This window comes from Rattus norvegicus, chromosome 1 (genome assembly GCF_036323735.1).
Source record: "Rattus norvegicus strain BN/NHsdMcwi chromosome 1, GRCr8, whole genome shotgun sequence".
In the NCBI taxonomy this organism is placed as follows: Eukaryota; Metazoa; Chordata; class Mammalia; order Rodentia; family Muridae; genus Rattus; species Rattus norvegicus.
Genome location: NC_086019.1, coordinates 186,070,407 through 186,093,690, shown reverse-complemented (window position 1 = coordinate 186,093,690; position 23,284 = coordinate 186,070,407). Strand labels below are relative to the sequence as shown.

The 23,284-nt window shown below is 43.5% G+C and overlaps 1 protein-coding gene across 2 annotated transcripts; it reads left to right on the top strand.

Annotated features, from left to right (window-relative positions):
* Nucleotides 1–1,847: 1,847 nt before the first annotated feature.
* Nucleotides 1,848–17,758, top strand: Ndufab1 (NADH:ubiquinone oxidoreductase subunit AB1). 2 transcript variants are annotated; one of them, XM_006230188.2, is made up of 5 exons: nucleotides 1,848–4,549; nucleotides 8,487–8,609; nucleotides 11,398–11,485; nucleotides 13,195–13,294; nucleotides 13,952–14,085. In XM_006230188.2, exons 1-4 carry the CDS (start codon nucleotides 4,382–4,384, stop codon nucleotides 13,284–13,286), a joined length of 471 nt encoding a protein of 156 aa, XP_006230250.1. In that variant the 5' UTR covers nucleotides 1,848–4,381; the 3' UTR covers nucleotides 13,287–13,294; nucleotides 13,952–14,085. The 2 variants fall into 2 exon arrangements, with proteins under 2 accessions (XP_006230250.1, NP_001099764.1); NM_001106294.1 differs by lacking the exon at nucleotides 13,952–14,085 and adding an exon at nucleotides 15,696–17,758 and having other exon boundaries at nucleotides 4,355–4,549.
* Nucleotides 17,759–23,284: the final 5,526 nt, after the last annotated feature.

Genomic DNA, 23,284 nt, shown 5'->3' with positions numbered 1-23,284 from the left:
ACCTCAGACACCCAGGCTCCTGCCTCCTTCCACCTCCAGAATGCTAGGATTACCTTAGTTAGGGTTTCTGCTGCTGCAGTGAAGCACCGTGACCAAAAGCAAGCCGGGGAGGACAGGGTTTATTCAGCTTACACTTCCACACTGCTCATCATTATAGATGGAAGTCAGGGCCGGAGCTCACACAGGGCAGGAACCTTGAGGCAGGAGCTGGTGTAGAAGCCATGGAGGGCTACTACATACTGGCTTGCTTCCCAGGGCTTGCTCAGATTCCTCTCTTTGAGAATCCAGGACCACCAGCCCAGGATTGGAACCACCAAAAATAGGCTGAGCCTTTCTCCATCAATAGCTAATTTAGAAGATGCCCTACAGGCTTGCCTACAATCTGATCTTATGGAGGCATTTTTCTCAAGAGTCCTTCCTTTCAGATACGTCTAGTTTGTGTGTCACATTGACATAAGAGCAGTCAGCACAATAGGTGTATACTAACCTTGCCTTGTTTATATAATGCCAGGGATTGAACCCAGTACACTATGCATTCTAGGCAAACACTTCTAAATTATAGCATCTTCTTAAATACAAGTGCTGAGGATAGAGTTGGAATCTCAACATTGGACCTTTTATTCTACAGATCCTGACATTTTGTGTTTGCTGTAAGGAAAAGGTCTCCAAGATGACATCACTTATATAAGAGGAGGTTTATTATGTTTAACTGAAAAGGTTAAATGTAGACACATGTAGTGAGCAAAAGAAGCCTTGCGAACAGAAAAGCACTGGAGAAGGTGGAAAAATGAAACACACGGCTTACCTTTTCAGTGGAATGAGGTGTGCAGCCGTTCTTCCTAGAAGGCCAGGAATGATGGAGTTTTACAACCTGGTGATCCTTTGCACCTGATGTGACAGACTCTGCCTGTGTCTCTCAGAACTCACAGTATTACTTATCCCAGACCCTTCCCTCCTTGTTTTTGAGTATTGCTTTTAGAACATAAAACATCCTTATGAGTGATGTCACTTGTGCTTTACAACAGCCAAAGTGGCTTCTATGTTATCTTAGAGCTAGGCCAATCCTGACTCTCACAGACCTCAGTCAAGCTCCCTAGATCCTAAATCTTAGACAATGTCTCTGAGTCAGTATTCCCATTCTTGTGAAAGAAACCAGGTGTACTTTGTAAAGTATTTCAATGTAAATATGTCTTCAGTTATTACATGCTTGGGACGGAGTTAATTGTTACCTGAATACTTTTTTTCCAAAATTGTGCTGTGCTTAAATATGGCTCAAGTAAACTGATCTGGGCCAGACTCTAGAACTCGTGGTCCAGTACTTGTTAAAATAAAACCGGGCTGAGCAGAGTTTCATTCTTCACTCTGATTGGTTTTCCCTGCCTGCTGTGAAGGCTGCAAAGAGGTCACCACAGAGTGTTTCGTATGGTTACCAGAAGGAGATGATCAGAATACAGTCTCACAAGTCCAACTGCTAAGCCTGCCACTTCTCCAAGCTTTAACTCAAAACTAACCTTCCCTTTTCCTTCTGTCCTTTTGAGGCACTGGCTTAAAGCCTAAGTATGATTTCCTTGACTCTCTGGATCTTCTTGCTGTCTCTCTGAAGGCCCGCCCTTTTTCCTACAGTTACCTGTTGACTTCCCTGCCTGATTCAGAAGGCATGGCTTTCTCCCTCCCTGCCAACATCACCCTCCTCCTAGCATCTGTGTGGATTTACAACTCCCTTGCATTGTTTCTCTCTCAAACTAGTAAAATGGTCCTTGGACTTAACAAACGAACAGAACGATAAAAAACCTACATGTTTGTGGCTGTGCAAAGAGACATTTTAAGTTGGAAGTGGTTTTTTTTTTTTTTTTTTTTTTTGGTTCTTTTTTTTGGAGTTGGGGACCAAACCCAGGGCCTTGCGCTTCCTAGGTAAGCGCTCTACCACTGAGCTAAATCCCCAGCCCCGGAAGTGGTTATTAAATCATCTGGATTTCAAATACTAGATAATGTTAACAAAATCTGGGAGCTGCATGGAAGGAAAACACAAGGCCACACAGTGACCCATGCTTTAGTTAATGTTCCCAGCCTTAGCATCATATGGCCTGATAAACCATTCCCACTCCTTACAGGAAAGGTCAGGATCTTTGGTTGATGCCAGTTATTGAGGGCTGAAGTCTTTGACCCCCTCCTCCCAATTGTTTTTCTTTGATTACAGTTTTTTTTAGATGCTCATAATCCTTAAACAAGAGACTAATAACAGATCTCACAGATATCCAGTAGTCAGGCTACATTAACCATGTGCTGAGTGAATTCCAAAATTATTACAGTAGTTGCAAAATTAGAGAGAAGAAGGTCTCTTTGGAAAGTAGTCAAGTGAAATCTGAGGTGGATGTTTATCTAAGTGATTGGTCCTCAGGAAACATTGCTTTACCCAATGGCACAGACTAAAGAGGGTACCTTGAATCCAGGGGGCAGGTACTGGCTTCAGGCAACCTGGGCTTTCAAAGTGTCAAAAATGAATTCTTACCTGCAAAGCTAACATAAGTACAATTGAGACATAAAATAGTGGAGAAAAATGTAGTGCCTGAACCAGTCAGGAAAGCAAAGAAATTCTTTTCAAAGGAAGATATTCATTAAACAGACGCTGAGGCCTTTATTTGGTGACCTCCTCCATATATATTCACACGGGGTTGGTCATTTTTAATCATACTCTTATTCCTAAATAGACTTATGAGTGTGCTCAGTTTAATTCATTTAAGATACTAGGCACATTTTTAAGTTATGGGGTATGTGTTTATGAGCTTGAGGGGAATGAACAGGACCGCTTCTAGGCCTGCTCAACTCACACCAGAAAGCCTTCCCTGGAAAGGACACTGGGAAAGTGCGTTAGTGTAGGAGTTTGCCCCTCGGGTGTCTGCTGTGTTTACTGTCCAGCTGGTGTGTAGGTTTCACCAGAGTTGCCACTTGTCCATTTTGTTTACAGTCTCAAATTTCAAGGTGTGAAAATGAATTCCTATCTGCAAAGCTGTAAGTAATCTATTTAATCTGTAATATACACATATAGTTCAGTTTTGTTTGCTTTGTTTTTGTTGTACTGCAGACAGAATCTAGAACTTGGGTCATCCTAGGCAAACTGTCTACACTCATACATTATCAAAATTTAAAATATGTATTGTTAGACTTCAACATTGGTTAGTCTTCAGTTGACTCATATAAGCACATGGAGTTTTGTGGTGATGGTGGTTGGGTTATCTATTCATTTTTTTAAAATCTATTTCGAGATAGGACCTTGCTATGTAGTCTAGGCTACCACACCATCGATGATCCTCCTGCCTTAGCCTCTGGAACTGAGAATGTGGATATGGCAGTCACACCTACCTGGCTGCTAGTCTTAAATAGATTCTTTCTCACACTTATAATTTGTACTGAGGTTTCACTAAAGCCAAAAAAAGAAAAAATCTTAATGGTATGGGAGAATTGTGGCATATTTTATTTTTTGAGGGCTTCACTATAATAACCCTGGCTATCTTGGAACTTGCTTGTAGACCAGGGTGTCTTTGAACTCTCTGAGATCCTCTTGTCTGCAGAGTGATGGCATTAAAGATGCTTGCCACCATGCGATGATCACCAGCAAACACTTTTTTTTTTTTTGACAGAAAATGATGCAGTTTTAATATACCATTTTGCAGAAAGGGTCACCAGCACAGAGAAAAGGCAAAAATTGCTTTCGGGTTGATTTTGCCGAAGACCGTCGTTTCTGAACCCCTGACCACAGGAAATTCCTGCTTTTTTCTCCCATAGGCTAGACATAAGATTCACAATCTAGCATAGTCCCCTTCTCAAATTCCCTATCCTTTTTATTTAGGAGGAAAAGCCTTACTTAATGAGTTAATTCGAGGCTTGAGACTACCCCTTTTGTTGGTTGTGGGCTCACCCATATAGCTGATTGCCTATAACTTTTTTCTATTTATTTTTTACTTATTCACTTTACATCCTGCTCACTGCCCTCTCCCGATCATCCCCTCCCACAATCCTTCCCCCTCCTCCTCTCCTTCTCTGAGTGGGTAAGGGCCCCCTGGTTACCCCTCTATCCTCTACGAGGCTAAACGCTTTCTCTCCCACTGACAGCCAACAGTATATTTCAGGACTTTGGGAGAAGAAACAAGTCAGTTTCTTTTTTGAGTCAGTGACAGCGTTTAGGGTTAGATGGCATTTGTGCAGTTGCACCACAGTAGCCCTTGCCCTTCAAACGGAGGTGGGTGCAGCGCGGCTGGGAGCCGCCAGGGACCGCCAGCGCCCGCAAAGCCCTCAAGCGCCGCTCTGTACGTCGCAGGCGTAAGGCGCTACCAGCGGCTTCGGCGGGAGGCCACGGCGCGGTGCATCCTGGGTTGGCGTAGCCATGGCGTCTCGTGTCCTTTGCGCCTGTGTCCGCCGCCTGCCTGCGGCCTTTGCGCCGCTGCCCCGGCTTCCCACGTTGGCTTTGGCCCGGCCGCTCAGCACCATTCTCTGCCCTGAGGGAATCTGGAGAAGAACCGGGACTCTGCAGCCCACCTTGGCGCTCGCGCAGGTGACTCGCGGTGACTTTGCCGGAGCTAGTCAGGGGTCAGGGCTCCGGGCCATCCGGGCTGGGGGAGGGGCTCCAGCCAGCTGCACACAACATGCAGGGGTGGTCGGGGTACACGGCTAGCCCCACTGCTAGACGGGTTTTGGTTGACCACTGTCGCGAAGCTAAGTGTCTTATGATTAGAGCACAGGATTTTGACCAAGTCTTGACTGAACAGCAAAATTGGACACCAGCTCTCATCCTTGCGGAGTGGCAATGAAGTTTAGTTGAGAGATCGGGTAGAGCACGTATTGCCTTTGTCAATTGTGATGATGGCAATTACTGTGGTCACCTCCTAGGGAAGTGCACAAGAGGAAAACCACTTGCCTACAATAGCCCTCTCCAGAATGTTCTCTAGGTTCCTAGAGTTCTATCGTAATTTACCCGTTGTGGCACCTTTTGTCTGTGAGTCTTCTGGAAATAAGGATAGGAAACAAGTCCTTTGTAGTTTGCATATTTAATGAAACCAGTGTTATGCTTAAACTGTGAGGATGTCACTTTCAACCCTAGACGCCCAACAGAAGACCCTAGTGAGCCCTCTTCCTGCTCCCCTTCTTACCCCGCTGGGATCAAGCCCTGGCATGGCATTTTAAGTTCCCAGTGTACATGCAGGATTAGGGACTACTGTAGGATAGTCTCTGGGTCTAGTTGAAGAACCCCTTTTCTGTACTCAGCGAGCTTCCTGCAGTAGTGGTTCAGTCACACCTACATGCTACAAGAAGAAATAAGGTTCTACATCCAGTGCTGAGATTCACTAACAGTGTAATAGGTAGACAGGCCACTGTCTGTATCAAAAGGTTGTCATTATAAAAGTATTATAAGGGCAGTAAAGTTACCATGCCCTGGATCTAGAGATTAATTTCAGATTAAGCTAAAATGTGATCTTACGTTCTTACGACATTGCTTCTCAAACTTAAGTTGTGCACACAGATCATTCAGTAGGTCTGTAAGGTGTTTATTTTCGTGGGCTTTCTAGATGGGGTCCTGGGACCGTGCTTTGAACAGGTGGTGCTCTCTCTGCCTGCTTTATACAGATAGTAGAGGAACTGCTTTATGCTTACAGAATGGTTTTGATTAAGTTCATTCACAGATGTGGAGATGCAGTTGTTTCCAAAATATCTTAGGTTTGTTATTGGTCTGTGAACGTTCTCTGTACATCAGAAAGCAAATGGTAAGCGAGGTTTGTTAAAGGAATAAGAGACCTTTTCTCTGAATCACCCAGCTTAGATGAGTGAAATAAGTTGGCTTGGAAATTTCCAGAAAATGGAGAGGGAGTAGACTAAGGAAGAGTTTTGAAGAGGTGAGGGTTTATTTCAAACAGCTGAGTTTAAGGTGCCCCAGTTCATGAGGTTTGCAGTGGGCAAGTGAGAGATGGCCTTTAAAGCTTTTCCATAAACAAAGGACAAAGGCGAGTAGGATGGACTCTAATGCAGACTCATCAGTAGTGGGCCAGCTTAGAGTCGCTGCACATAGTGCCATCCTTGGTGCTTAGAGGTGATTGATGTCACACGTGAGTCTGGGGAGAACTCTAACTGAGACAGCCCGTATTGACTACAGGGAAGGTACTTTTTAACGGTAGACATCTGGCAGGTGGAAGCGGTTTAGCTCCTCCAAGAGAGGATGCAGGATAATGTAGGGCAGGATACCTACCATCCTGTGTCTTTTTGTAAAAAGTGTAACATACTGGCCCTGGAACTTATCAGTGATGCCTGGTGAATTACTGACACCTAGTGGCCTACATGAGTAACTGCACACAAGTCCACTCCAGTCACTTGTTTTCTCACTGCCTGTTCTCAACACTGTTTCTCCTTTTCTTCCATGTTAAATGCACTTCATACCAGCCCTGTGTTTCCTGTGATTGTTGTCTTTGAGACAGAGTCTCATTTTATCTTAGGCTGGCCTTGGTGAGAATATGTTACTCTGTGCTCACTTTGGGAGCAAGCCCTAGGACTGCAGCCCTGAACCACCCATGTCTTATTAAGTCCGCTTGATCTTTTTTTCCTTCCAGTCTAGAAATTGAACCTAGGGCCTCACTCATGCAGATAAGCCGTCAACTCCTGTCCCTTAATAGTTTCTAATCTCTTCTCAACTCCTTCTTGATATGCACACGAGATATGTTAGATCCTCCTACCTCAGACTTTTCTGTCATTCTCACTGTTAACATTTTTCTCCCACTTTCTCTTATTCCTGTCTGTCCTTCATCTTATCTGTGGCCTTTTTAGGTCATTGTAATGAGCAGGACTGGCAGTTTGTCTCTATCACAGGCCTCTGATATACAGTATAAAGGGAACAGTAGATTTAGGCACCAAAAGCGCCCTGCCATTCTTATTCAGAAATCTAGAATATTTTTCAGCTAATCTCTCTAGTTTTCTGATTAAAGAAGTTTGCTGCCGAGTAAGTATATGTGTACATTGGTTTAGTTTATGTATGTCCTTGCTATATACAGTCAGGCTTGCCTGGACTCTGGGTCTCCCTACCTCAGCCTCCCGAGTGTTAGGGTTACATTTGACACCACAGCATGTCTTGGGTCATTTTTTCATAGACACACTCAGGGTCCTGAGTGCCAACAAGCAAAGCCCGTTCTTTCTTACACGGTTGTTTGTTTGTTTAGTGTGAGCATGCGTGAAGGTCAAAGGGTAACTTGGGAGCCTGTGTGGCAAGCGCCTTTACCCTCTGTTCATATTGCTGTTCTTTTCCCTTTTCTTCAGTGTTGAACCCAGGGTTTCATACATGCTAAACCAATTGTTTACAACTCCATCCCTGCCCCTCTTAATTTGAGACAGGTGATCACTAAATTGCTCAGCTTGGCCTTGTTTCTTCTGTCTCCCCTCCCAAGTATCTGGGATTAAAAGCCTGGCAGCAGACTCATTTTCTATAGCACAGGCTTCCCTGCAAACTAAGAACTTAACCCCCTGGCCAGACAGTCAGTGCTCCTCCATGCTTTGTAGGTGAAATCTAGTCAAGGCTTCAGTACCCAGCTGAGTATAAAGCAGACTTGATCGCAGAAACAGTTGGATCTTATCATAAGAATACTCAGAAAGGTTCAAATGTCTGGTGGCTATAGGGCATACCCACTTGGCAGAGAAATAGATGGGGCTGTGAGGCTTGGGGGTGGTGGCTGGTTTCATTTGTTCTAGCCAGAGTCTAGTTACCACCAAAGCCAAAGTAGACCTTTTCTGTATATGATCGCAGCTGTTAGGGTGGGTTCTTTTGTCTTCTATCAGTGGCGGCAGTGCACTGAAGAGCTGTGGCATGCTAAATTTGCCATGAGGGAACGTAAGCATTTCTGTGATGCTTTTCTGTTAGTGACAGTCTTACTGAACAAGATGATACCCAGAATCATATGGACCAGTCCTGACTTTGAGGACAAGTGACCAGTTTGAAGCTAGAGCTTCTCAGTTGACGCAGCTCTGTGATCCAGTATTGAGTAATGACCACATTGGAGAATGACATGGTGTGGGTTCTGTAAGGCTCAGGAAGCTTTGTGAAAGATACCTGTAGGGAGGCAGTGAGGTGGCTCACCAGGGAAAGGCAGCTGCCACTAACCCTGATGACCCCTCAGTTCAATCCCCGGGACTCACATAGAGGAAGGGAGAACTGACTCCCACAGCTTGTCCTCTGACCTCCAGTCATGTGCTATGGTATATGCACGTGGATCCCTCTCCCAAATAAAGACTGTGTGCATTTTTTTTCCTTTTTTCTTTTCTTTTTCTTTTTTTTTTTTTTTTTGGAGCTGGGGACCAAACCCAGGGCCTTGCGCTTGCTAGGCAAGCACTCTACCACTGAGCTAAATCCCCAACCCCGACTGTGTGCATTTTTTAAAAGATACCAGTAGTCATGTGCATTTATGTAACGACATTTGGGATGGAGTGACAGCCTCTCTTTCCTGCCTTTGTTCTAGGTGCCTGGAACGGTCACACATTTGTGCCGCCAGTACAGTGATGCACCCCCACTGACGTTAGAAGGAATCAGGGACCGAGTTCTGTATGTCTTGAAACTCTATGATAAGATTGACCCAGAAAAGGTAAGTGGTTTTGTTTTTATCTTTTCCTTTGCTTTCTTTGTGTGTGTGTACTTATGCACATGGATACACATATCATGGCCCCTTGAGGAAGTCACAGGACAGCTTGCAGCAGTCAGTTCTCTCCTTTCACCATGTCTGTCCCAGGAATTGAACTCAGGGGAATGAGGGTTGGTGGCAAGCTCCTTTACCTGCTGAGCCATCTCACCAGTCCATTTTTTCCTTTAGCAAATTTAATCACATAGTATAAAACTCAAAGGCTCCAAACAAATAATCAATTAAAAGTCTCCCCAGCTTTCAGCCAACTAGTTCCTCTACTAGTAGACCTATGTTGTCCTTGTGTAGACACTAGCTTCTTGTATAGCTTTCCAAGAGACACATGGATTTGTCAGGCAGTATGCACTCATATGTATAGTATATATGTACTGGTCTCATTTACTTTTCTATTGCTGTGATTAAACACCATGAACAAGCCAACTTACAGAAGGAAGGGTTTATTTAGGGCTTTGAATTCCACCATGGCAGGGAGAATGGCTGTAGGCAGGCAGGCAAGCAGGCAGGCAGGCAGGCAGGCAGGCAGGCAGGCAGGCTTGGCACTATAGAAGTAGCTGGGAGCTTACATCTTGAAGCACAAACAGGAAGCAAAGGTAAGTATGTCAGGGGCTTTTGATTCCTTGAAGGCTCCCTACCTCCCTGGGTGAAACACCTCTTCCAAGGCTACCCCTCCTAATCCTTCCAAATTGACACAAACTGGGAACCAAATATTCAAATGTCCAAGAAACCATCACAGTATTTATGTTTACCTCCCACCCTTCCAAAATCACAAGTGTTCTGGGAGTGCTGAGAGTGCAGTTCAGGGGGAAACACACTTACCCTATGGCAGGCCTAATTACAGTCAAGAAAAGCCTGCGGAAAACAACAGGTGGTACATATACCAAAACTGTGTTTTGCTTCTTGTTTTGGTTTTGAAAGGGTCTCACTATATAGCCAATGCTGGCCAAAAACTCAGACCCTTAGCCTCCTCTTCCTAAGTGATGGGATTATAGAAGTACACTACCACATGAGGTCTGTTTCCGTCCTTCTGTCCTTTTTTTTTTTTTTTTTTTTTTTTTTTGGGTGACAAGGTTTCTCTGTGTAGCCCTGGCTGTCCTGGCTTCGAACTCCGAATTCTGAGATTTACTTGCCTCTGCCTCCTGAGTGCTAGGATTTAATAAACCCTTGGGATTTTTTCATGTGGTTTGTAAACAACTTTTTCTTTAGTAACGCAAATTTGTTGCGTGTAAGGCAGTTTGTTTTTAGCAGTTTTAAAAATGACTGTGTGCGGGCTGGAGAGATGGCTCAGCGGTTAACAGCACTGACTGCTCTTCCAGAGGTCCTGAGTTCAATTCCCAGCAACCACATGGTGGCTCACAACCATCTGTAATGGGATCTGATGCCCTCTTCTGGTGTGTCTGAAGACAGCTACAGTGTACTTATATATAATAAATGAATAAATCTTTAAAAAAAAAAAAGACTGTGCGCGCCCACACACGCACATAAACACATTCATGCACCTGCCTGTATGTGTGATGAGAACAGATGGGGTCATCAGATGTCCTCTATTGTTCATCCATCTATTCTGAGGCAAGGTATCTCTGAACCTGGGACTCCCACTTTCTTAGCTAGGCTAGAAGCCAGCAATCAGTGATCTTCCTGTCTGCCCACTTTAGGGCTCAGAGTACAGGTCTCTATCAGACAGCCAGCTTGTTACATGTGTGCTAGGACCTGAACTCTGGTCATCAGGATTGCATAGAGACTGCTTTTAACTCCTGGGCTAGCTCTCCAGGCCCTTACACAGATTTTAAAGAATATTTCCTGGTGATCTTGAGGTGTACATTACATTATAAGCAAATGAAATGCTGTATTTTCTCATTTGAAGGTGTCTTAGGGTTTCATTCCTGAGAAGAGAGACCATGACCAAAAGTAGAAGTTAACTCTTAAAAAAGTAAACATTTAATTGGTGGGAAACATGGTAGCATCCAAGTAGACATGGTGCTGGAAAAGCCAAGGGTTCTCTACTTGTTTCTATAGGCTGCCAGCAGTAGGGTCTCTTCCCTACTGGGTGGGGCTTGAACTTAAGGCCTTAAAGCCCACCTCCCACAGTGATGTACTTCCTCCAGCAAGGACACACCTCCTAAAAGTGTCACTCTGTGGGCCAAGCATTCCAACATGTGAGTCTGTAGGGGCCAAACCAATTCAAACCACTACAGAAGGTTCCTGCAGTTTATAATAATCTTGGGATTTTTAGTTGTTGAGTGTGTGTTGCTAGGAATGAAACCCCAGGCCTCACGTGTACTAGACAAATGCTCTATACTGAGCTATATGGAAAGGCAGGAGATCTCACTGTGTAGCACTGGTTGACCTGGTACTTGCTATGTAGACCAGATTGGCCTCAAATTCAGACCTGTTTTCAATCTTGAGGACAAGTGGTTTTATTTGTTAGTAAAGTAGCAAAATAAATAAATAAATAAATAAATTCTCCCTGATGTCCTTTAAAATAGTAATCAAAGAAGCAAGTAAAATATGTAGCATGAAATCCTTTATTTAATTTTGTTTGTAAGTTAACCACTTCAAAATGAAGTTGAACAAAGTAACAGATTACACTGTATTCATGCCAACATAAGTTAACACACCATGTTAAAGCCTTGATGGTTGTGTAAAATTGTCTGTATGGTGATAAAATAGCATTCTGTTGTCTTGGGAAGTAAACACTGTCTTGGGTTAAATTTTGCTTGGTATTTCTTTCTTGCAGCTCTCAGTAAATTCTCATTTTATGAAGGACCTGGGCTTAGACAGTTTGGACCAAGTGGAAATTATTATGGCCATGGAAGACGAATTTGGTAACACATATACCTTAGCTTTGGGTTTGCATGAGTCTTGTTTTGTTGTTTTTAAGAGAAGTTTAAACTGAAGGAAGTGTGGAATCTGGACTGCACTCAGCTTTAGTAGAAACAATAACAGCGAATACTTGCCAGTCTTCTTACTGTCAGGTGATGCTAACTGTTAGGGACAGCCCAAGGGTCGGCAGAATACATAGAATTAAAGGCCCTAGAAAGCATAGCATCAGAAGCAAAAGTCTCACTTGTAGAGATGCTGATGACACTCAGGGCCCGGCCCCCAAGATCTATGACGACTTTAGCTGACAGCAGTAATAAGCTGTGCTGAGGACACACAGCTGAGATCTGAGTTTCCTGTGATGTTTGCCTTGTGTGCTCCAGGTTTATTAAGGCCTGTTTGCTGTGCAAATGAGGCCTTACAAAATTCCCAAATTACCTTTATGGGTAGCTATTCAACGAGGGAGCAAAGATTTGTGTGCCACCCATCAGGGCATGCCCTAGTTAAAGCTCTTATAGATGATGCTAGCTAGAGAGGTGCTGTTGCTGCCTAGGGCTTACAAGAACTAGAGCTAGTCTGAGCAACAGTACCTCTCAAAATATTTTCCTACACTGTAAAATGAGTGTACTAGCAGAAGCAGCCTCAAGATTGGGACTGCTCAGAGATTGCATAGAAGGTACTCAATTCAGTGTCTGAGCCCAAGTGAACCATATGGAAACTATCAAAACCCAGCTGCATAAAAGGAACAAAGGAACACATGGATGACCCTTGAGAACAGAAGCCAGATAAACATCTAACACATGCTACTAACGTCTAACATATGGCTACTCCACTGGCATTGAGTAAGACACACAGGGACAGAGTAGATCCAAGACTGCCAAGGGTTGGGATTTGAGGAGTGACCTACTAATGACACTTGGTTTCCTTTTAGGGATGATGAAAATGTTCAATGACAGTGGTTCTCAACCTTCCTGATGCTGCCACCCTTTAATACAGTTCCTCATGTTGTGACCCCCAATTTCAAAATTACGTTGTTACTTTATTAACTAATTTTGCTGTTATGAATCATAATGTAAATATCTGAAATGTGACCACCCCCCAAGGTTGAGAACCATGGTTCTAGGGGAACTGAATTAATTCTTGGGGAATTAGATAATAGCAGCAGTTGCCCAATTTGTGAGCATACTATAGACTACCAAGTTGTTCATTTGAAAAAGGAGTTTTCACATGGGCAGTGGTGGGCACACCTTTAATCCCAGCATTCAGGAGGCAGAGACAGGTGAATCTCTTGGGAGTTTGAGACCAGCCTGGTCTATATTGCAAGTTTCAGGACAGCCAGAGTAGTTACACAACCTGCCGGGGGGTGGGGAGGTTGTTCTGTTATGCTAATTCTTTCTAAAAAAAAGAAAAAAACAAAAAACCTAAGATCAACATGATACCTATATTTTCTAAAATCTCAGTTCAAAATAAAGTAGGATTCAAGATTATTGGAGATGTTTAACACAGTTGTGTATATTATGAGAGGATCAGATGCAAGCCAAACCTACTGGCACAGACTTATAATCAAAGCTACATCAAATTTTAAGGTCAGTCTGAGTAACTTAGTCTCTGACCTAAAATTAAAACTAGCAGGGGAAAGGGTACTCATATGCTTTCAGTTCTAAAGGATTTGCTTTCTCTGTACTTATACATTGTTACCAACTTTTTATTTTAGGGTTTGAAATTCCTGATATAGATGCAGAGAAGTTAATGTGTCCACAAGAAATTGTAGATTACATTGCAGATAAGAAGGATGTGTATGACTAAAGTATCAGGTAAATAATCTGACATAAAACTATCTTCTCCCATAGGATCAGTCTGTCTGTAGTTCTTCAATAAAGCAAGACACATAAAACAAAAGTTGGCAGTGCTTGACTGTCATTAGTTCTGTATTAGTTTCTGGTTATTTCCCATCCAGAGCCCTAAGCCTTGCGGTGATCTTTATTTTCAAGAGAGGCTTGAAAGCATCATTCCTAGACAGGACTCAGCCCTCTTCTTAAAAGTAGTCTTACACAAATATTGCATGTTATAACCCAGAAAGAAACCTCAGTCCTAGGCACCCACCCAGCCTAAGCCTCACCTGCTCAGGTGACCCAGGATTGCTCACAACTAAGAGGATGGGCTTTAGAGACAGGCCCAAGTTGGCTTCATTGTCAGGTATGCTGTGAGCCTGGTCATCTTTGATGAGCTGTTGAATCTGAGCCCACATAAAGTGGGAATGACGTTGGCCCTATCATGACTCTGTGAAGGTCAAATTGGCTCACAGATGGTCAGTGCTGCCCACTGTTAAGCTTTAGCTGACAATCATTGCTGGTTCAGCTCTTGTGTTTTAGTGCTTGAGATACTTAGTTTCAGAGCATTGGGCACCTTGAAGATGGCACTTAGAATCAGTGACTGCACACCAAGAAACCCACTTCTCTTGTCATTGCCAGAGCCTTCTTCCTCACTGTGAGGACTCCAGAGGACACATGATGGCATCGTGGCCAACTGACAGCGGTTCTGTTCGACTTGTATTTAAATTGTCTGAGTGTTTTGCCCTTTAAAAATAAATCTATTACAAAACTAACATTTTTCTCAATCTTTAGTTTTTCTTTTTCTTTCTTTTTTTGAGACAGTCTCATTCTGGCCTGAACTCATTTACGACAAGCCTCAAATTCACAGTGATCTTCCTGTCTCAGCCTCCCGAGAGCTTCTCTCAGAGAATATAGGTTTGAACTACCCTGTTTGACCTAAACTTTTTAATTTGTATTGATGTTGCTTATAATTTTTAAAGATCTGCTATTGATAACCATGTATATTAGAAATACCTCCCAGGATACTGTGATGGGCAGCTGGGGAGAATAATAAAAGGCAACGACAGACTCTGTTTGAGAGCATCTCAGAGAAACCTACCTAGGCATGTAGGGGTTAAAAACCATACTGGATGACAAGAAGACCCTGTTGCAAAAAAAATTTTTTCCAGCAGTGTACCTGAAGTAGGCTTCCCTTTGCTACCCACCTCAGTACATGGATTTAAGCTGGAAAACATCTGCTCCTCTTGTTTCTCCCTCACTGGCTGATGAATCAAGTGTTACTGGACTAGTTCCTTCCTAAAGACCCCTTTGCAAAATACCAGGATTGAATTTTGGGAGAGGGCAGCTCTCCTGAGGATGGGTATGCTTGGCGCTGCTACATCCAGTGTCAGTTTTGCCTCACCTCCTGTTGAGATATGCCCTCTGTCGCCAAGGCTAAGCCTCAAACCATAATCCTACCTCAGTCCTCTGAGTGCTGGGACAATCGGGTAGATGCCACCACACGGCTACCCTTTTATTCTCATCTCAGCATTGTTTGCCTCTTGAGGTTGATGTAGGTAACACACACATAGCTCATGTCTTGAGATTAAGTTTGAGAGTCATGCCATAATTGCTTTTTTGCTGTGCTTTGGAGAAGGGAAAGGAAACAAGCTTATAGAAGGTGGTATCAAGGGGAGGGACTGAGGTGGGTGGTCCAGAGAAGCTTCTGGTGGGATGAGGTGGGACAAAGGCAGGAACCAATACTGCATTTGGGCCTATCCTCAGCACCCATTTCTTTCTGCAGTACCCAGTCTCTTTGTCTCCCAGGAGTTATTTTAGACATGTTGGCCATACATACTCCTTTCTTTTTAGGAATAGAAACCATTTACTGTTAGTTTGGGGGTTTTCCCCTACAGTGCTGGGGATGGGTTCTGGGGTTTTGCACGTTAGACAAGTACTGCAGTACTGTGCTACACCCTCAGCTACTGTCCTCCTTTTTAAATTAGTTTTTGAGGTTACAACATAATTAGAGCTTTTTTCCTCCCTTCAAACCTTCCCATACACCCTTTCCTACTATCCTTCAGATTCATGACCACTTCTTGGTTATATATCTTTAGATACACATATATTCCCAAGTATAACCTGCTCAGTTCATATAATATTACTGTATGTATGCTTTTAGGGCTGACAGTCTGACACTGAACAACCAACTGGAATGCTCCCAGCTTTCCTCAAGTGCCTGTAGTTCTGCCTTATGGGTTTTTTCTGCTCACTTTGGCCTGTCCATTGGTGTCATCTTTGTTCAGCTCATATTTGGCAGTCATCGTAGACTATGGGTAAACATTTAAGAAAATATCATGTATAACTCCTATCACGGAGCATTAAGGAGCCTGTTTTTTTACAGATGCCTTTATTTCATGAAGAGCTTGAGTATTTATGATACACTGACAAGCAAGAGTGAACCACATAGGATGCATGTGGCTGCTGACTGGAACTTACTCCAGGTTATTTTGGTAATATTCCTCCAAGTTGTAAATGACTACTTTAAATCCTGGGGTAGCTGAAGATTTGGCCCCAAAATGCATGTGGATTGTTTCTGCTCAAGCTCACCAAGTACTTCTCTCCTCACACATCTGGCCTATTCATGTGGCTACAGCTAACTGGCTCACATATTTAGCGTCTTTTTGCTGAAATACCAAACATCTCTCTGCTCTAAGAATTCATGGGGATGAGTTGGGGATTTAGCTCAGTGGTAGAGCGCCCTGGGTTCGGTCCTCAGCTCCAGAAAAAAAAAAAAAAAAAAAGAATTCACAGGGATGTTTTCAGTAAAGATTCTTTCTGTGCTCTGATAGGTGGGCAGCAAACTGACCACATACAGCATTCCAGACTGCAAATCAGAATGGAATACATACAGTTGATGCTAAGTGTGTGCCTGCATTGTTCTCCCCTTTACATATTGAAGCAAGGCCCACTGCTTGCTGTTTCAGCTAATCTAGCTGGCCAGCTTGTTTGGGTAATTTCCTGTCTTTTCTGTCCTGGGTGACTCTCATGAGCCCTTGTGGCTGGGGATGGAACTCTGATCGAACGATTGCTCAGAATGCCTGAGGCCCTAGGTTCTATGCACAACAGTGAAAAAATAAGACCTGGAAATAACCCTGTCCTCCATCCCTTGTCTCCTAAACCCTCTAGTTTAGCATCTTCAGTCTTCTCACTGTGTCCCCCAGACAGTCCTAACAGCAAGCCCCCCAGGAGATCCAGGAAGATCTTTTAAGTTTCTGTGACAGTACCTATAGTAATACACGCATGTGCCAGCAATGATGTCACCAACCAGGTATTCTTGCTAAAATCCTGTAAGCAGGATGATGGTGAAAGAGTACAGAAGTTGCATAGTTGAAATATGCGCTTCTGTCATGGGAAAAGGCAGTATGACTGTTCCAAATCAAAGACCAGAGAGATGGTAACTTTGGGAAACATGGAGCTGGGAAGCACTAGGAAGAAGACATTTGGGGTAACTAAGCTGTATGCATGGGATAAGACAAAGTTAAATTTCTTAAGTACAGCAGTTAAGAGTATCTATACTGCCTGCAAATAAATACTTAGGAGTGAAGCACATCAGAAGCTGACTTTAAAATTATTCTGGGAAAAAAAAAATCAAAATGCTAATTGCTGACAAGTTAGGGTCTAGTTAGGGTGAGTCTTTGAGTTCACAGCACCATTCTTTCAATTGTCAAATTTGTGAAAAGATGGGAGAAAGCTTCAGTGTACATTTGAAAAGAACTATACTAAGGACTTAAGAGTTGGATGTCCGCCTAAGTGTGCATCATCACACCTATGATCTCAAGCACTGTGAGTCTGAGGCTTGTCTAAAACAAAAACTGTCTCAAAAGCTAACAGCGAACACTGGGTGGGGTTGGTTGAACAGAAACAAATCTGTAGAGTAGGAAAAGTTGCTATTTTAAGCAAAAATAAAATGCATGCTTATAATCCCAGTGTTTGGGAGATTGGGGTGAGGGGATTGGAAATTCAATTGGCTACTACTTACTAAGTTCAAGGCCAGCCTGGGGGCTACAATGCAGTTTGTCTCAAAAACTGAAGTGAAGATAAGCAGCATGACCCTACTTCTATAAAACATACCAAAGTGAAAAAAAGAGGTACCAAAGTGTGAATAAGTAATGATCATTACCAAGACACAACAGAGAGATGTATGGTTAACAAGTACATTTTTAAATGTTAGTAACTCAGGAATGAAAGCAGCATTGTAATGGGAATTCATTCCCTTTACAACTGACATGCTCCAGCCAAGGCTAAGGAGTAAGTGCTACAGCAGCCGCACAGGAAAGGTAGGACACAAAACATAGCAGGAGCAGGAATAACTGCAAATTCAAGTGGATGCCCCATGTAGCACACACCTCAGCTACCTAAGAAGTTCAAAGTCAACTAGGGCCATGAGACCCTGTCTCAAAAATAGAATATAGAATGAAAATAAATGGGCAATTAGTCTGTGACTCAGGAAACCTGTAGTGCACAGCCTACATGGTCACCTGCACTTAAACAGGTGGCGGCAAGCAGTTAAGAGGTGGCTATGGTCCGTCTATCAAAGGACCTTACAGTTTAAGTCTGTTGGCCACTGTGGGATTTTCTGCAGGACAGAACCATATAGACACCCAGGATGGAGTAAAGAGGATGAACCTGATTGATGGTTACAAAAAAAAAAGGAAAACAGGTTTGGAGATTGGAATAAAGTAATGGATGAAGGTTCTCTGAGTAACTTATCTCAGCTATGCACATAGCTAGCTGTGTTGCTAAAGAATAAAATGAGGGGTTGGGGATTTAGCTCAGTGGTAGAGCGCTTGCCTAGCAAGCATAAGGTCCTGGGTTCGGTCCCCAGCTCCAAAGGAAAAAAAAAAAAAAAAAAGAATAAAATGAGGGTCAGATTTTAAGGAGTGTCATTATTCCCACTTGAGACATCATGACTTGAGGGGTTTGTGGGATACCCAAGGAGGCAACACATAAAGCAAATGAGCAAAAGCATAACACCACCACCATGCTGAAGCTCATAATCGAGGGTCTGTAGGTAAGGCTGCCCCTGTGTTCTGGGATGGGGCCTTATGTGCTGAAGGCTAACATGAATCCTGTTCCTTCAGACTGGGGTTCAGTAGACAGAGACAGAGCACCCATCACTCGAGATCTCTTTATCAGGTACATCATTATGACTTTCGAGTTTTTTAAATGATAATGAAGCCAAATCAGCAAATTTCAGACTTAACAATAAATCCAATCAATGAATGCCAAGGTCAAAGTTTATGCAGGCAATTTGTAACATGCATCAATGAAATCAGGAAGAGGATAATCTAGCAAAATCGGCAAGAACCACTTTCCTTAAGTCCTCAACAACAGGTAAATGGGTGCAGAATTCAGCATCAGGCCATGTGGGTGCTGAGTCAGCCAGCCAGCTACTGACAGGCATGTGATTGTTCTCAGCCTGAGTCCTTTGGGCTGAAATGAGGGTACCAGGAAGATGTGACATATCATGTGCTAACATAACAGAACCTGAATACAGTGCTTAGAGTAAATACTACAGACAGCCCCAGAGGCTCCTCTTTCGCCTCCATGCGTCCTCTAAAGGCAGGAGCCCTAGAAAAGGTGTATCCAAGCAGCCATTTATCCATTGTATAGCCAGAGATCAAAACCCTGTGAAATGACCTGTCAAAGTGCTCTTCTCTCTATACAGAGGAACTGCTCAACAGTCGCAGGCTCACAATGAGTGACACTCATTCACAGTGACAATGTCTGAGAAAGGTACGAGAAACACAGAATAGTGCAACAACTGGTGCTTTGGACAGAACTCTGGGAACAAAAACACCCTCCTGTGGGGTTGCTAGAGTACAGGTTCTAACTCCAGAGAACACAGCAGGACTAGGCATTACATGATTAGTCATCTGACAACCTGAGTGTGGGTTATTTGCATTGAGGTGGGTCTGCCACTTGTGTTTCTGTCATGAATCAAAGGGCACAAGTCCACCAAGAACTACAATAGTCCTTAGTAATGGCTCAGTGGATTCTACATCTTAGACTAGGATGTGAGAATACTAACTAGGAGAACCTAACCCTGAGCGGATCAGAAGGGAGTCCTCTGCTAACCTACACAGGACCAGAGCTTCCCTAGCCATAGAAACCCAGGACATGAATTAGAGTAAGACTCAGAACCCAGCAGGACAGGGCATGGTGGCACACATCTGTAATCTTAGCACTCTGAAGATTGAAGGAGTAGAATTAAGGGACAAGGCTACCCTCAACTTCATAGTGAGTCAAGTCCAGCCTGGTCCACATAAGTTCTAGGTCAGCCAGAGCTTAACAGTGAGACCCTGTCTTTTAAAGCAGGACAAGAACATTAATAGGAAAAATTCTACAAGTTACGTATTACTGATATCTATATCTATATACTGATATTATATATATATATATATATATACATATATATATATATATATATATATATGCACACACCTCATTGGATCACTAGAATCTGGGTCAATGTGGAAAGAGAAAACCAAGTCCACAAATTTGTCCTCTGACCTCTTCACGTGGGTGCCTGGGCAAATATGATCCATACACATGCAACAACAAAGGACTTAGATAGGGCAAAAGGCATAAAAAACGGGCAGTTCAAAAGTTTAGTAGAAAAATTAGGTGAACGAGGAAAAGTTGGAGAAGCAAAATAACGGAGCCTGAAAATAAAAATGGCCCTACATCAAGGCAACATGGCTAGAGCAGTCATGAGAGGGTAGAAGAGCGGCCTTGGCAGTTGTGTGTGGCAGAGGTCTCATGGCAGGAAGCATCTCACTCCTACTTCTCAGCTGCCTGTGGCTCAACAGTACAAAGAAGCCCTTGTCTCTAGCTCTTAGGACTGTCTCCTTGTAGGCTCTCTATTGTGGAAATGGTTTTTACCAGATCTTGGGGATTTAGCTCAGTGGTAGAGCGCTTGCCTAGCAAGTACAAGTCCCTGGGTTCAGTCCCCAGCTCCGAAAAAAAGAAAAGAAAAAAGTGTTTTAAAAAAAGAATATATCGGTGTGCCAGGTGGTGGTGGTAGCAGCAGTGTACACCTTTAATCCCAGCATTCAGGAGGCAGAGGCAGAGGCAGAGGCAGAGGCAGGTGGGGAATCTCTTGAGTTCAAGGCCGGCCTGATCTACAGAGTGAGTTTCAGGACAGCCAGGGCTACACAGAGAAACCCTATCTTAAAAAAAAAAATATCCATAGGCTGACAAGATGGCTTGGTGGCTTATCCTGTTGCCAAACCTTTCCATTCTGAAACTCATATGGTAGAAGAGAACCGACTTCCAAAAGCAGTCCTCTGATTTCCACACACGTCATGGCCTGAGTGTGCACACCTGTGATATGTGTACAACATATCAACAATATAATAATGTAATAAGAATTTTAATAAAAATCAAATACAGTGACAATGGACATCACACCACATGCCTGTGCCCCCAAGGATGAATAGGAGGATCTGAGTTCCAGGCAGGCTTATACTACCTAGCAAGACACTATCTGAAAAATGCTCTTCAATGTTGTTTGAGAAGTATGAGGTATTAGCAAGATAGAAAAGTGGGAGCCTAAACCTTCAGGAATACTTGCACAATGGAGGTAAGGGGAAATGTCTTAACATATGAGTGACTGAGTGCACTGTTATATCCTGACGAACTATCACCGTTTATGCCAAGGATTCTGGTCTTGTCCAACTTCTGATCATCTTTCCTTTCTGGGTCCTTAGAGCAGCATGTGGCTCCAGCTGTGCTCTTTGCACTGTTTTTTAAAATATGTCTTCAAAGGCTAGGTGGCTGGCAAGGGTAGAGGATTCCCAGTTAGGCAGAGAGGGAAGAGAGGTAGAACTTCCCCTAACTAGAGGCTTACAAGGCAGAGGGCTGCCTAAGCAAAACGGTGGCTGATTGGTAAGATCATTACTCTGATACTTCAGGTGCAATCATACCTCCTGTCAGCTGTCCCAGAGAATAAACTTGTATATATTACTCAGTGCCATACAAGTCAGACCACAGCTGACAAAAGATGGCTTGGGGCCCAGTTCAAAATGTTGGTAAGCCCCCAGGATACATTTGGCCCCAGAATAGATTAGGCGCATGAAGAATTGGAAGGAAAGAGAGACGCAATTAATTATCAAACTTTAATTGATAGACTAATCTTACAGGATAAACAATGACAGCTAGTCAAGATTACATATTAAAAAAAAAATCCAGCAGCGCAAATCTAATAGACTAAATACGTTTATCTCCTCCCAAACAGGCATTTTGATTTAAAAACAAACAAGAACAGAGTGTACACCACAAGGAAACATAGTACTTACATATTGTCAAATACTCTGTAGAAGTCTGTAGGAAAGGTAAAGAAGGTTCTCAGTCACCAAGAAAGCAGAACCACCCACCCTGGCAGGTAAATCACCAGCTGATTTGTACACTAGAGCACTCCTGTCCACTTTTAGGCCTATGAAGAAGGAAATGGGCCTGATCCTGACTGGAAGTAACTTCATTACAAAGTCTAAAGACAGAGAGACCATCCTTTTCCAAGGAACAGGGCTGAACAATAGCAAGAAGCGAGAGAAAGTTGGTAGATGGGTGAAAAGAAAGCCTGGCCTTGGCATACATCTATCTTTCCCTTCCCTTCTTGGCTCCTGGTAAATAAAGGGCCGGCCAACTGCAACAGCTCACAGCACTCCTCCAGGCACATTGAAGAGGAAAAATTCCTTTCTGGGTGAGATATGGCAACTTTTCTGAGACATGGCAATGTAGCAAAGTTCATCTCTTTGGCCCTCATAGGGGAAAGCAGCAATTAAAAGAGCTACTTAGGCCCTTACCAGACAGGCTCCTACTATGTCCACAAGATGCAAAGAAAGCGCATCCTTAGCCCAGTCAAACTTCATTTAAGAGCCAAAGCTACCTGCCAAGGCCCACTATGGATTAAAATACTTTTCACCAAGAGTCCTGGAACTCAGAGTCTAAGTGCTCTAAGCTGAGGGACCCAGGCTCAGAAGCAGTTATATGATCACATTTTTCTGCCAAGTTGCCTCAGGGAGGAAAAGGAAGGCATAATGTGTGATGGCAGCCCTGCAGAAGGGCCATCAGTACCACTTGTCGATGGGAGAACAGCCTTTTGCGTGGCTACATGAGAAGAAGCCTTGTTGTGAGCAGGACTCTTCTACCTAGCCTCATGTAATGCCACCAGAGCCTTCTCCTGCATGCCCTCTCATCTGACTGAAAGAACTGTACAGAAATAATCCTGAGGAAAACATACTGTGATGCTACCTAAAGGGAAGAGTATTCCAATTTGCTCACACAGATTTAGTCAATATATCCCACATGTTAAGAAATATATAAAGACTGTTCACGGGACTGAATTTGACAAAATAGCAAATACTGCTGTGACCCAGACAGATCTAAACACTTATTCCCAGGGCTTCTGGCGCTGCCTGTCCTGGTCCTTCTGAGAGCTTCTGGCAAGGCCTTCCATGCTGACAGGGTCAGGAGCCAGAGCTCAAGCAGATTCAGCAAGCTCCGGAAAGCAACACTCCAAACAGCTCCATATGAAAAGGTGTCATTTACATTATTTATAGAGAATATCTCCAAGTAAGGAAAAAGCACCATTTTACTGAAAATAAAAAGGCTCACAGAGGCTTTGGTCCTCTTGAAATGACACCAGCCTGCGTGAGAAGCAGTTTGGCCCTTGGGCAGCAGGGGAATAATGACAGGGCATGTGTACTAGGAGGTGGCAAAGAGCACTGAGACCCACACAGAACACAGGGGGCTGGCAGGATGGGCCTCAGAGCCAAGTTGGGAACATAAGAGGCCTGCTCAGAGAGACCAAAACTGGGTATGTGGCACTGTCAAGACAAGTCTCAAGGACAGGGACATTGGCAAACAAATGACGGTATTCAAGCCAAGAAGATGCTCTGCTTGCCACTTGGTCACTTCCTTGATAGG